The 12,091-nt window shown below is 44.1% G+C and overlaps 1 protein-coding gene across 5 annotated transcripts in view; it reads left to right on the forward strand.

The window, feature by feature from the left end:
* Positions 1 to 12,091, forward strand: part of ptprz1a (protein tyrosine phosphatase receptor type Z1a) — a 94,039-nt gene that overhangs the window by 62,543 nt on the left and 19,405 nt on the right. For 2 of the 5 annotated variants that reach the window (XM_084017762.1, XM_084017763.1), the window contains exons 11-13: positions 2,593 to 2,633; positions 2,726 to 5,288; positions 9,469 to 9,607. In XM_084017762.1, coding sequence (XP_083873888.1) covers positions 2,593 to 2,633; positions 2,726 to 5,288; positions 9,469 to 9,607 — 2,743 coding nt within the window. The remainder of the gene's footprint in view (positions 1 to 2,592; positions 2,634 to 2,725; positions 5,289 to 9,468; positions 9,608 to 12,091) is intronic. The other 3 variants (XM_084017765.1, XM_084017764.1, XM_084017766.1) reach the window with 3 other exon arrangements.

Here is a 12,091-nt window from a genome sequence, read left to right on the forward strand (position 1 = left end):
ATGTAATTAAATTGCAATAATAAAAATTATGATAGGTTAACTATTTATTTACTGAGATTTTCTATGCTATAATTTCGACAAAAATAAGTAGCACATTAGATTTACAGTATATTTGCATTATTCTGATTTTAAATGGCAAATTGTTTACTTCGTATCTCATTTTTGGTTTAGCAGTCACTCCAAGCCTTTCTTGACTTTTTTATTATTTTCTTGTCAGCGATGGGCTTCCATATAAAAAAACAACTAATGCCAGAAAACTTTAGCACAAAGCCAGGAATGACTGTTAATATGCTAGGTAATATAAAAATGAGGAATATACCAAAACAGAGAGATGGTAAATTTAACTTTTACTTGTTCTTTACTGCTCATGTTTTTTTTGGGGGGGGGGGGTTATCACCAGCCATATTTATTTCCTTTTAGGAACATTAGAGCGTCCTCCCACTCGTTCTCCCTCTGAACCCTGAATGAGATGACTGATATTTTCTTTTCTCCTCTTTATCTCACTCTTCACCCTCCCACTCGTCACTCTGGGGACATATTTAGTGTTTTGTGATGATTTAATCACACACATGCAGCGCTGTTGTATGACCCGTCTATTTCTCAGTGTTAAGCTCTTCCTCTTCGACTCTGCTTCTCTTCACGTTTCTCTAAAACACGATGCTTTGGGGTCGAGGGCTTATTTCCAAAGTTGCCATCTTTGTTCTGTTTTCATTGTGTTGACGTCCATTCCTTCTGTCACAGAGAAATGTTTGCATGTTTGCAGCAGCACTTTTATGTAACATGGATTGGAATAATACTCGTAGTAACGTTGTATTTCAATAAACTAATATGTCTTGTGACACAGAAACATAAACACCCTGCATTCTACTTCAGTGTCAGCTTGCATGAATGGATTACATCCTGCAACATATGTAGGTTACGTGACCATATTGTTTGGTGACACAATCGTCTGTACCATGTTGGCCAGAAAGTTACAAAAGTTACATTCCCACACAACGAAACTGAATTGTGAATCACGTTTGGAGGGAAACACACTTGACTTATCACAAATCAGTTGGAGAGGAGGAGGCCGGGGTGGTGAACAGGTCCAAAAAGACAGGTCTACGACCAGGAGACTACTGTTCATGTCTCAAACTGCGACCATAAAATCATCAGGTTTCCAGAAAAACATAACTGAGAGTGCAGTTTAGTTGTTTGAGAACGTAATTTTGACAGTGAGAGATGCTAACAAAAGCTTTTGCTATTACAGTGGTCGTAAAGATACATTAGCTTAGTTCTTCAACAGCTCGGCTAGCTTGACATCAATGGAGACACTATGCTAGCTATCAGTGCTAGCTAAGTTTCCAACTGTAATTATTAGCCTATTAAACCGTTCGTTGATCAACAGAAAAATAAATCTATGGCATTATTGATACATATTTTTTTCTTTTACTGTTGGTTCGACTAAGTAATCAATTTAAAGACATCACATTGAGTTCTGGTAACTAAATAATTCACTCGCTTATTGCAACTGAATAATAGATTTATCAATAGCCTACAACATATGAAATCAGCTCTCGCCTCATCAATAATCATCATATCTCTTGAATTGCGATTCTTGTGTTACATTCCGTCGATCAAAGAATTATCAACGTGAACGTGTTTTTGTCATTTTCATTTCGTCCTTCACATATACCTTAACAATAACAATTGCACTTCTCACATCTCCCTCAAACCTGGTTCACTTAACTTGTAAAACCTCACCGCACGCTTCACAAACTGGTTCATTCTGGTCTCCATGATGTGTGACTTAGACCCGGACAGGTAAGAGCCAGACCCCCTTTCCCCTTCCCCCCCGACATGCCTGCTGTCTGCTGTGACTCAGCGTCGTCGCATTTGCAAGTAACTTTTTTTTTGTGAATTTGTTTTATACTCCATACTATACTTCGGAGACAGATGGGAGCAGTTTGATATACCAAAAAAAGTTGAGCTAATTAGCGTAAAGTAGCCGAGAGTCGTGGTTTCAAATCCCTTTTTCTTGGCTTGTCTGAACAGAAAATTGATTAATTGCAAATGCCTTTTGTTGGAGGTTTTCTGTGTTTGTATCTGTGTTTTGGGGGAATTCAGGCATGGAAGTCTGTTGCATGCAGCGTGTTTGTCACCGTCCATATATGTCACCGTGTTCAAACCAACATCAAACCAACATACTGCTTGTACTGTGCAACTTTCCCCTCTTTTCCATTTCCCCTAAAGGCATTTCACACATTTACATCCACCAACAGCAACACGTTCACATTAAGGTTTCATGAGTGATATTATTATTTTAGGTTTAGACTAAAACAAAACTGAATAGAAGCTTTCTCTTTTAGTTTTTCTGAAACATCCGGAAACCAAGCGTCTGTGGGTTGACCTTCTCTTCTCCGTGATGTTCTCATCACCCTGTTTGACCCTTTTGTCACACGTCTCTGCTGTTTCTGCATCTTCAACCTCAGGAAATATCAACATAAATACAACCCAGATACATTTAAAGATCAATTTAGTGACGAGTTAAAGTGTGTATTCCATCAGTTTGAGTTGTGTAATTAATGATGCAACTTATGGCTTTTTTTCTAGGAAATGCACTGGATCCAGATTCAGATGAATTTGACGATGCGGTACGGAAATCTTTTTTTTTTCAAACACTGCATGTCATTGTTTAGTAACAACTATCGCTGTTGTTCATCACTGTTTATTTGCTCTCCAACAGGGCAACTATGAACCAGATCTTTCTTGGAACGAACCGGTCCAAACTGAGGATTACAGTCTGGCTTGGATCCCCACAACCTCACCGAGGACCACGACTTCTGGATCGCCTCTTTTACTGCTACCTGGCATCATAACCACGACTGCAGAATCTGGTTGGAGGGAAACCACCACTGACCCGGTTCCCCCAGTCCGATCCACAGAGTACGGTCCAGTCTCAAGTCATTCTGAAGAGACAACACACCGCAGTACCTCCACACGTCCACCAGAGGGCCCCCAGTCAACAAAAAACCAAGGAGATGCTGAATTCAGTGGCAAGGTTCCCATTTACTCCACAACAACAACGAACAAGGCAGCCTTCATGTCCACTTCCTCTCCTGCATTACACTCCAATGCAAAGACTGATGGTGTTCACAGAGGTATCGGTGTTGTTGGCACCACGACGCAGATGATCACCAATGCAAAGACTGATGGTGTTCACAGAGGTATCGGTGGTGTTGGCACCACAACGCAGACGATCACCAATGCAAAGACTGATGGTGTTCACAGAGGTATCGTTGTTGTTGGCACCCCTCCGCAGACGATCACCAATGCAAAGACTGATGGTGTTCACAGAGGTATCGTTGTTGTTGGCACCACGACGCAGACGATCACCAATGCAAAGCCTGATGTTCACGGAGGAAAGACCGATGTTCACGGAAGTATCGGTGTTAGCGCCACTACCCCGACGATCACCAGTGCAAAGACTAAAGGTGGTAAAGGTATTTCTTCATATAGTAGCACCACGACCACACTGCGGTCTCGTACTGGCAACACAAGCAGCACAACAACATCATCGTCCTTCGTCCAGGCCGAGACCAACCAAGGCCCGGCCCCCCCCACGGACAGAGACTCCACCACCAATGACGATGCGCCTGCTGGACCCGGACATCTTCCAGATATCCAGACTTCGTCTTCCCAACCTTCCTCCTCGAGGGAAGCCGTTTCACGTAGGCCCGCAAGTCCCAACATGCCACATATTAGGTCGACCACGACCTCTGTGCTGTTGAGTGGCGTTCTCTTGCAGACCACACGGCCCCGGTCCAATGGTGAGCGTCCCTCTGCCCTCCCCTCCTCTTCCTCCCCCCCTCTATGTGACACTGCGGACCCCTCAGCCTGTCTGCATGACCCTCCCTCCTCGTCCCGGCCTGTATTGTCTGCCTCTGCACCGGACTCCCAGCATGCCGCTAGCAAAGACCCAGCTTCTCCTACAACCCCCACACTCCCTGCCTCCACCCTGCCTCACCTCCCTCACCCCTTGCACCCCCTGTCTAGTTGGGAGACCGCCTCAGTCTCCCCCGGTGTTGGGTTTAATGATGATAGCAATGGTGATTTATTGTCTGGGTCCTCGTCGGTCTCCTCGGGTGACCCCTCAGTGTTTAGCGATACCCCTCATCTCCAAACGGTGCTGGATCCGTCTGCCACCACGGTGGCCAGCGAGCTGTCCAGGTCTTCCTGGGCCAGCTCACTCTCAGCTGCGTCGCTGTCTCTCAGCCCCACCCTCCAGCCTTCAGTTCTCCTCTCTAGTGACTTTCCCTTTTCTGGCAAAACTCCAGGCTTATTCCGTTCTTCCTCGGCTGGGTATGAGGACGCAAGGTACGCCATGGGAAGCACGATAGAGTCCTTCCTCCCCGAGGTCAGTGGTGATGGGTTTCTGTTAGCCAGCGACGTGGACCCCATGTGCGGCTGTTCTCTGGAGCCGACGCCATCCTCGACCTGGTTGCATGCCTCTCCTCACATCCCCTTGCCATCCTCGGCCTGGGACTCTGCTAGCTTAGAGCTTTACTCCAGCGTGGGCTTCCATTCAGCCTCTGGTGCTGGTTTAGATGACGCTCTCCGGTCTCTGTCTGTGGCGGGTTCTGATGGTCTCTCCTTAGACCAGCCTCTGCAGTCCCATAGCGCTATCTCTCCCTCGCTGTCCTCTTCACACTCCCTCCATAGTGACCTGCCCGTTTCTGTTGCAGCCATAGGGTCTGGCGTCGATAGTCCCTGGTTGTCGGCATCAGATGGGAACGCCGGCCCACAAACCTCTGCTTCCCCCTCCTCACCCACAGCCTCCCCCTTCACCCCCACCCCTGAAGGACAGGCATTAGATGCGAGCAGCAGTGCCTCTGGCTCGGCCCTGTCCCCCGACTCCCAAGAGGGTGTAGACCAGGAGTGGGACCGGGTACAGACCTCGGCCTCTGGGGAGACCGCATCCCCTCATACCGCCCAGGTCACTTACACCACCCCCCAGCCCACCACCTCCGAGTCTGGCCAGACCCCCGACGATTTAGAAGAACACTCCTCAGCGTTTTATTTTGAGAGCGAGAGCGGCAGCGCAGTCCCCTCGGAGGCATGGGGCACGGCGGCGCCGACTGTTCCCACGGTAACGCCGGCGTCCCCCTGGTTGCTGGGTGGGGAGGAGGAGAGCGGCTCGGGGCAGGGGGAAACCCTGTACGACAACGAGACGTCCTCCGACTTCAGTATCTCAGAGCGCACAGAGAGAGAGTCGGAGGAGGAGGAGGAGGAGGAGGCGCCAGTCGCAGGTAAAAACGCCGCCGTCAAAATCCCACGAAATCAAGAAGAGTTCTGGATCTCAGAAAGACAACTAATCCTCCATCTATCAGCAACAAAACCACATTTCATTATTTTCCTTTTTCTCTCTGAACGTGCAAAATTTGAAAAGTAAAACATCACCAAACAGGATGCAGTATCTCAGCTGTTTCATCACGTTCATCACCATCATCCATCCAGTTTCTAAACCACTTATTCTGTTTGGGGTTGGAGCATTTCCATGCATGCACTGTGGCGAGGTCAGGATGCCAGTCTTTCAGACATCGAAAAGGCAAAGAGTCACCACACTTCTTCATTGTTTTGAGTGATTTTATTTTACAACGAATATGCTTTCTTATTTTTTTACATTAGTTATTAGTATTTTACATAAGCTTGTATTACTTTTTTCATACTCGAAATTTAAATTGAATTTATTTTTCTGAATTTTATGATTTGTTTATTATCTTTGTAAAATATTTTTAGGTGTTTTTTGGGGGGTTGTTGGATTTAAAGATCAGCTATGAGGCATTCAGGTTTAATTTGCCATCATATATTCACTGATGAAAGCACATTTATCGATTAGTTGAAAATAACATCACAAGAAACGATGACGAACTCTTTACGTGCTTAGTTTCTTTGAAAAGCTGCTTCAGTACCTTTATTTATTAACTGTATAACTGAGTGTTTAAGAATGTAAAAGATTCATTGATTATTAGAGCAATTTAGAATTTATTATTTGAAAACGTTATTTTGAAATTCGATGATCAAATGACACATGGTTAATGTGAAATTAAATTATAATAACAGCCATATTCACACGCTCTGTTCAGGGAGTATTGTTTTATAGGTATTTAATTAGGATAATTAAGTCAGCATTGACTCTCTGGTGTGTTTAAATACATCACAGAGATCGTCTCTTCCCAAATGTTGCCCGTCAAGGCCACCAGGTGGCAGCAGAGCTCTGTGAAGTAGTTCCAGCTCCGTCTTTCTCTGCCTGCACACTTTCAAAAAGCACTTCTAGTCCTCAGGAAACAGAACGGTTCATCCATTCAGCTTTAAACAAACACGTTTCATCACAAATCCTACGAAGCATCCAATGATCTGAGTAAAACCCCAAAAGTCCTGATGATGAGGGATTATAAGAACTTGCGGAACCAACTTTTTGCCATACTCACATAATGTATGTAATTTTACAATCTTTACCTCTGAATGAGGTTTTTTTCCTATTCATATTTATATTATGAAGGTTTTTACATCATTCACAGCATAGTGAACCTGGCTTTATCCATTGTTCAGGTTTCTGTTGCAGAAATATGCACATCAACACATATATAATAAGATAATGGCTCATTAACACTTCAGAAAACATATGAATAATTGCCTTAAAGTAAGTAAACAATAGGTGAGGTTTCATCGTTATGTTTTATATTTATTTTATACTCTTACTTTTATACGCCTCCTGAATGCTGTGCTTTTGGGAAAGTTTTGAGAAACTTTTGTTGTTGTTGTTGTGTTGTGTTGTGTAACACATGCAGCATAAAGAGAGTGAGTCATAGTCTCTATAAGTTGATTCTGTATCTGAGTTAACTGAAACCAGAGATCCTGACTGAACTTCATCTCCATCATTCAGTCAGAAGTTTTGTTTCCTTCTTTCTCCTGAGATCGTCTTTGAGTTTGTTTCTCCAGTAACCTCTCTCCATCTTCTCTCCGGGCCTTTCTCTCTCTCTCCATCACCACCACCACCAGTGTGTTTCAGGGAGGTATCAGACAGGAATCTGTGTTATGTGTGATTTTTTTTGTGAACCGGTAAGTTCTGACAAACAACCTCCCAGTCAAGGTTAATGAGTGGAGCATTCAGTGGCGGCGGCTCGGCGAGGTCGGGTTCATGTGTCAGCTTTTCTTTTTCATCTTATTCAGAGTAACAATGATGCTGACTTGGATGGATGAATATGTTCTCACTTTGATCTATGATGGACTTTTGATGAGGAGCCTTTGTGGCTCGCTGTGTTTCTCCGAGAGGTTCGTCAGGTTTGAGTGTGATGAGTTTAGCAGGTGGCTGAATGTGAACCGGGATGTTAATATCATTCCTTTTATGAAGATATTTTATTGTAGAGAATGTTTTTAGTCCTGCAAACAGTTCGAGGAGGTCAAGAAGCTCTGGAGGCCGAGATCTGCTCGTCGGTCTGATCAAACTACTATGTGTATTTGTCTCCATGGAACTATGGGCGTAGAGCAAATCTTGTATACCATTGCCTGCTAGGACTTATGTTAATCTGTAGGTCTGCCGTGGGCATGAGAAAACAAAACTATTCAGCCTTTAATTGAAAATCAGTCTAATTCTTCTGTAGATTTCCTTCAAAACGCGTTCCTATTTTTTGACTATATTTGACTCTCAATATACATGCACAGAACTAGACATACAACTAAAACAAGCATAACAAAGTGAATAAAGGTAAACGTTCCACAAATTTAATAGGAATTAAAAAAAAAATAGGAACGCGTTGGCGTCGATCTATTAGCCGAGAGATGAGAGCATGTAATCGGTCAGATGAAATGTCTTAATAAATGATAAAAACCTTGTATAAACATCAGAGTGAGTATTTTGTAGTTGTGAACGCTGATGAAAAAGAGTAAAATAAATTGGTATAATGATGCTGAGCTCTCTGCTGCTGAAATGCTGCAAACATCATTAACGCCAAGGTCAGCGATGGACAGAAAAAACAGTCATTAACGTTTATATTTTTATATTTGGTTATATGTTTTATATTTATATGTCGGTTGAAGCGGCGTCTCTACAATAATTTCAAACCGCTGAGTACTACCGCATGTTGTTGGGAGATAATTGTAGAGATTGTGTAGCAGCTCAATTAATTTAACGAGATAGGAACTGATGATATAATCATCTGTAACACCTAAACAATAAGTGTCGAGCTGGGGAAGGAAAACAAGCATCTAAAGAATTTAATGTGATAGGGACTGAAAATGTAAAAAAAAAGTAAAGTATAATTTTCCAAGTCAGCCGGTGTGTTCAGGACGTCTGGAGACGTTTTCAAGACATTTCATTCAGTTCTTCTAGTTGCCGAGTTCGCTTGTAGCCTACTATGGCTAGCGCAAGTCAATGGTTCTAGTTAGCATGGCATTTCTTACGCACCGCGAACCCGAACCTCTGCTCCGTCCGGAGAACCGTAAACCCTCGGACGCGTTGCAGGGAACCCCTCCTGGCACCACCAGTCTCCGTTTGTTCGGTCCCGGTTCTCAGCTCCAGCGGGGGCTATCTCGGTCTCCACAGACGCTCGTTCACATTCTGCCCTTTGAGCATCCCTCTCGCGCAATTCTTCCTCTGTAGCCTATATTCAGGCTCGTACAGGTACGGTTGGGTTTGGGTGGAAAAAAACTCCTCATCATTGTCTTCAAAAGTTTTACTATATTCTCCAAAAGTGTCCATTTCTGTGAGACTAAAGAAACTAGCACTGCAGGCTACTCTGCGTCTGTAGCAATGACAGCAGGTAAACAAACTATTATAGAACTGGTAACTTATAAGTGTATGTGTGACACGCTGCTGCTGCTGCTGCTGCTGAGACATAAAAACTTAAAAATGCAAGGTTGGTTTTATTTAACATTCTATCAACACATATGTACATTGATAGTCTGCCGTTACAATGGATTTGCCTAGCGGCGAATTTCAAGAGACAGCGCCGCCGCCCGCAAGCTCTTGAATCTCTTTTAAACTGACCGTCGATCTAAAATAAAGACAGATTCAGCAACTGCGTAAAATAAGAGGGAGGTGGGAGGCTGCGAGGGGAGAACGATACGAGCTCGAGGAGTGGGGGGGGGGATGCTTTTTTCAAACCTTTCAAATCGTAGACCATAGCTTTAAAAGAGGACTGCAGAGCGGATACGAACCTGTGACTGCTGCAGGGAGCCTCGGTAAATGGGGGGGGGGGTCATATTGATCCTGCCATGTCGATTGCAGGGTCATGTTAAAATAAATTATATCGGCGGGATGGTTATGCATAAAGTGATCAGAGGACCGAAAATCCCTCCGGTGGGTCTTAAAATAAATAACGAACAGTCCCCTGGTTCGCTATATCCAAAGGATTCCGTCTCTAAAACGCAGTAGCAGCAAACCTCCAGCAGGCGGACGTTAACCCCTCTCCCGTTCGTTGTCTCCAGATGCCAGCAACAGCAGCCACGAGTCCAGAGTCGGGTCGATCCGGGACCGGGAGAGGAAGGCCGTGGTTCCTCTGGCCGTCATCTCGACCCTCACCACCCTGGGCCTCGTCGTCCTCATCGGGATCCTTGTCTACTGGAGGTCAGTACCGCTGCTGTAGTAAAAGCCGGGTTCACCTGGCTGCTCTGGCCATGAGGGGGCAGAAGAAGGCCACAACAGAAACAAAGACCTGACAAATTAATCTCTCATAAAACTGTTATGAGTGAATATGATGGCAATTTATTATTTACACATCAAGCAGATGTTGTAGCTCCATCACTTAAGTCAGAGAAATGTAATAATAATAATAATGTAATAAATTAATTGAATTAAAAATTGACTATTTATAGCAGATAAACAGGTATATTTGGTGGTAAAATGCTCTGAATGAAGTGGAGATGAGGATTTTGCTCTAATCCTCCCTTAAAACACACATACATGATCGTTAAATCTTAGTTATTCCAACAATGAGGATGAGCGTTACCTTGAACCAAATCAGTTAAGAGTGACGGTGTTGGTTATGGCATCCAGGCATTAGAGTGCAATGCCCCGCCCTTGTCGGCATTTGTCGTCTTTAATTGTACCATGAATTACAAATGTGATGTTTTTTAATCGTGATATCATTTAGGCTGTTAGCTTGTCTTGCTAGCTAGCTAGCTAACAGCTCTTTTCCATCAATAATGTAACGTTAGCTCATTTTTCTAGCTAGCTAGCTAATTTAACTACATTCCACCACTAATGTAACATTATCATAGCTTAGTGTTTTTATCCAGAAACTCTTTTTATCTGCAGGAAGAGAAAGAAAGAGACCTGTTGTTAGTGTGAGTAATGTTACATCCTGGTACGGAACACACAGAAAGGCCTGTTGTTAGTGTGAGTAACGTTACATCCTGGTACTCAGCACACAGAGAGACCTGTTGTTAGTGTGAGTAACGTTACATCCTGGTACCTAACACACAGAAGACCTGTTAATGTGAGTAACGTTACATCCTGGTACTGAACACAGAGAGAGACCTGTTGTTAGTGTGAGTAACGTTACATCCTGGTACTCAACACACAGAGAGACCTGTTGTTAGTGTGAGTAACGTTACATCCTGGTACCTAACACACAGAAGACCTGTTAGTGTGAGTAACGTTACATCCTGGTACTGAACACAGAGAGACCTGTTGTTAGTGTGAGTAACATTACATCCTGGTACTCAACACACAGAGAGACCTGTTGTTAGTGTGAGTAACGTTACATCCTGGTACTCAACACACAGAGAGACCTGTTGTTAGTGTGAGTAACATTACATCCTGGTACTCAACACACAGAGAGACCTGTTGTTAGTGTGAGTAACGTTACATCCTGGTACCTAACACACAGAAGACCTGTTAGTGTGAGTAACATTACATCCTGGTACCGAACACACAGAGAGACCTGTTGTTAGTGTGAGTAACGTTACATCCTGGTACTCAACACACAGAGAGACCTGTTGTTAGTGTGAGTAACGTTACATCCTGGTACTCAACACACAGAGAGACCTGTTGTTAGTGTGAGTAACGTTACATCCTGGTACCTAACACACAGAAGACCTGTTAGTGTGAGTAACGTTACATCCTGGTACCTAACACACAGAAGACCTGTTAGTGTGAGTAACGTTACATCCTGGTACTGAACACAGAGAGACCTGTTGTTAGTGTGAGTAACGTTACATCCTGGTACTCAACACAGAGAGAGACCTGTTGTTAGTGTGAGTAACGTTACATCCTGGTACCTAACACACAGAAGACCTGTTAGTGTGAGTAACATTACATCCTGGTACCGAACACACAGACAGACACCACGTCGCCGGCTCTGACCGTGGATGTGTTTGGTTCACGTCCATTGACATGGTGTTTGTGCCGAGGACACGGAACCAACAGATTTACACTCTGTGATAATATTCCACGACCCACCATGAGACTCTGAGCAGACTTGGGACTGGTCAAGTCCCCATCACATCCTCAAAATCAAAGCCTGTTAAAGTCCAACATCCTATTTTCATCATGTATTTCTGCCTGTAGAGTGTACACTCACACTCACACACACACACACTCTCCCCCTGCCCTTCAACCCCATCATATCTCACCAGACTATGGGGAGTGAAGTGGGGACTTCAGCCCACAGCCTCTCATATTTGTCCTGCAAGCTGAAAAGTGTGAAAATGTGTGTTTGTTTGTGTGTGTGTGTGTGTGTGTGTGTGTGTGTGTGTGTGTGTGTTAGAAAGAGAGAGAGTGAGTGTGTGTGTGTGTGTGTGTGTGTGTGTGTGTGTGTGTGTGTGTGTGTGTGTGTGTGTGTGTGTGTGTGTGTGTGTGTGTGTGTGTGTGCACCAGCAGCCCCTTCACTAACAATGCCTCTGTGTGCCTCTGCTGTTGATGCGCTGCCTGCAGATTGAATGAAGCCTTTCAGCCGCCGCTCACTTTTGACAGCAGAGCGTTTTCTTTTGGACTCCTCTCTGTTAACCTTGAGAGACGCTGTGTATTTTTTATTTTATTTATTTATTTATTTTTTAATGACAATATGAAATACTCGATTTCGGAGCAAACAAAGCTTCCTTTGAGAAT

Source organism: Eutrigla gurnardus, assembly GCF_963514095.1.
Source record: "Eutrigla gurnardus genome assembly, chromosome: 9".
Lineage (NCBI taxonomy): Eukaryota > Metazoa > Chordata > Actinopteri > Perciformes > Triglidae > Eutrigla > Eutrigla gurnardus.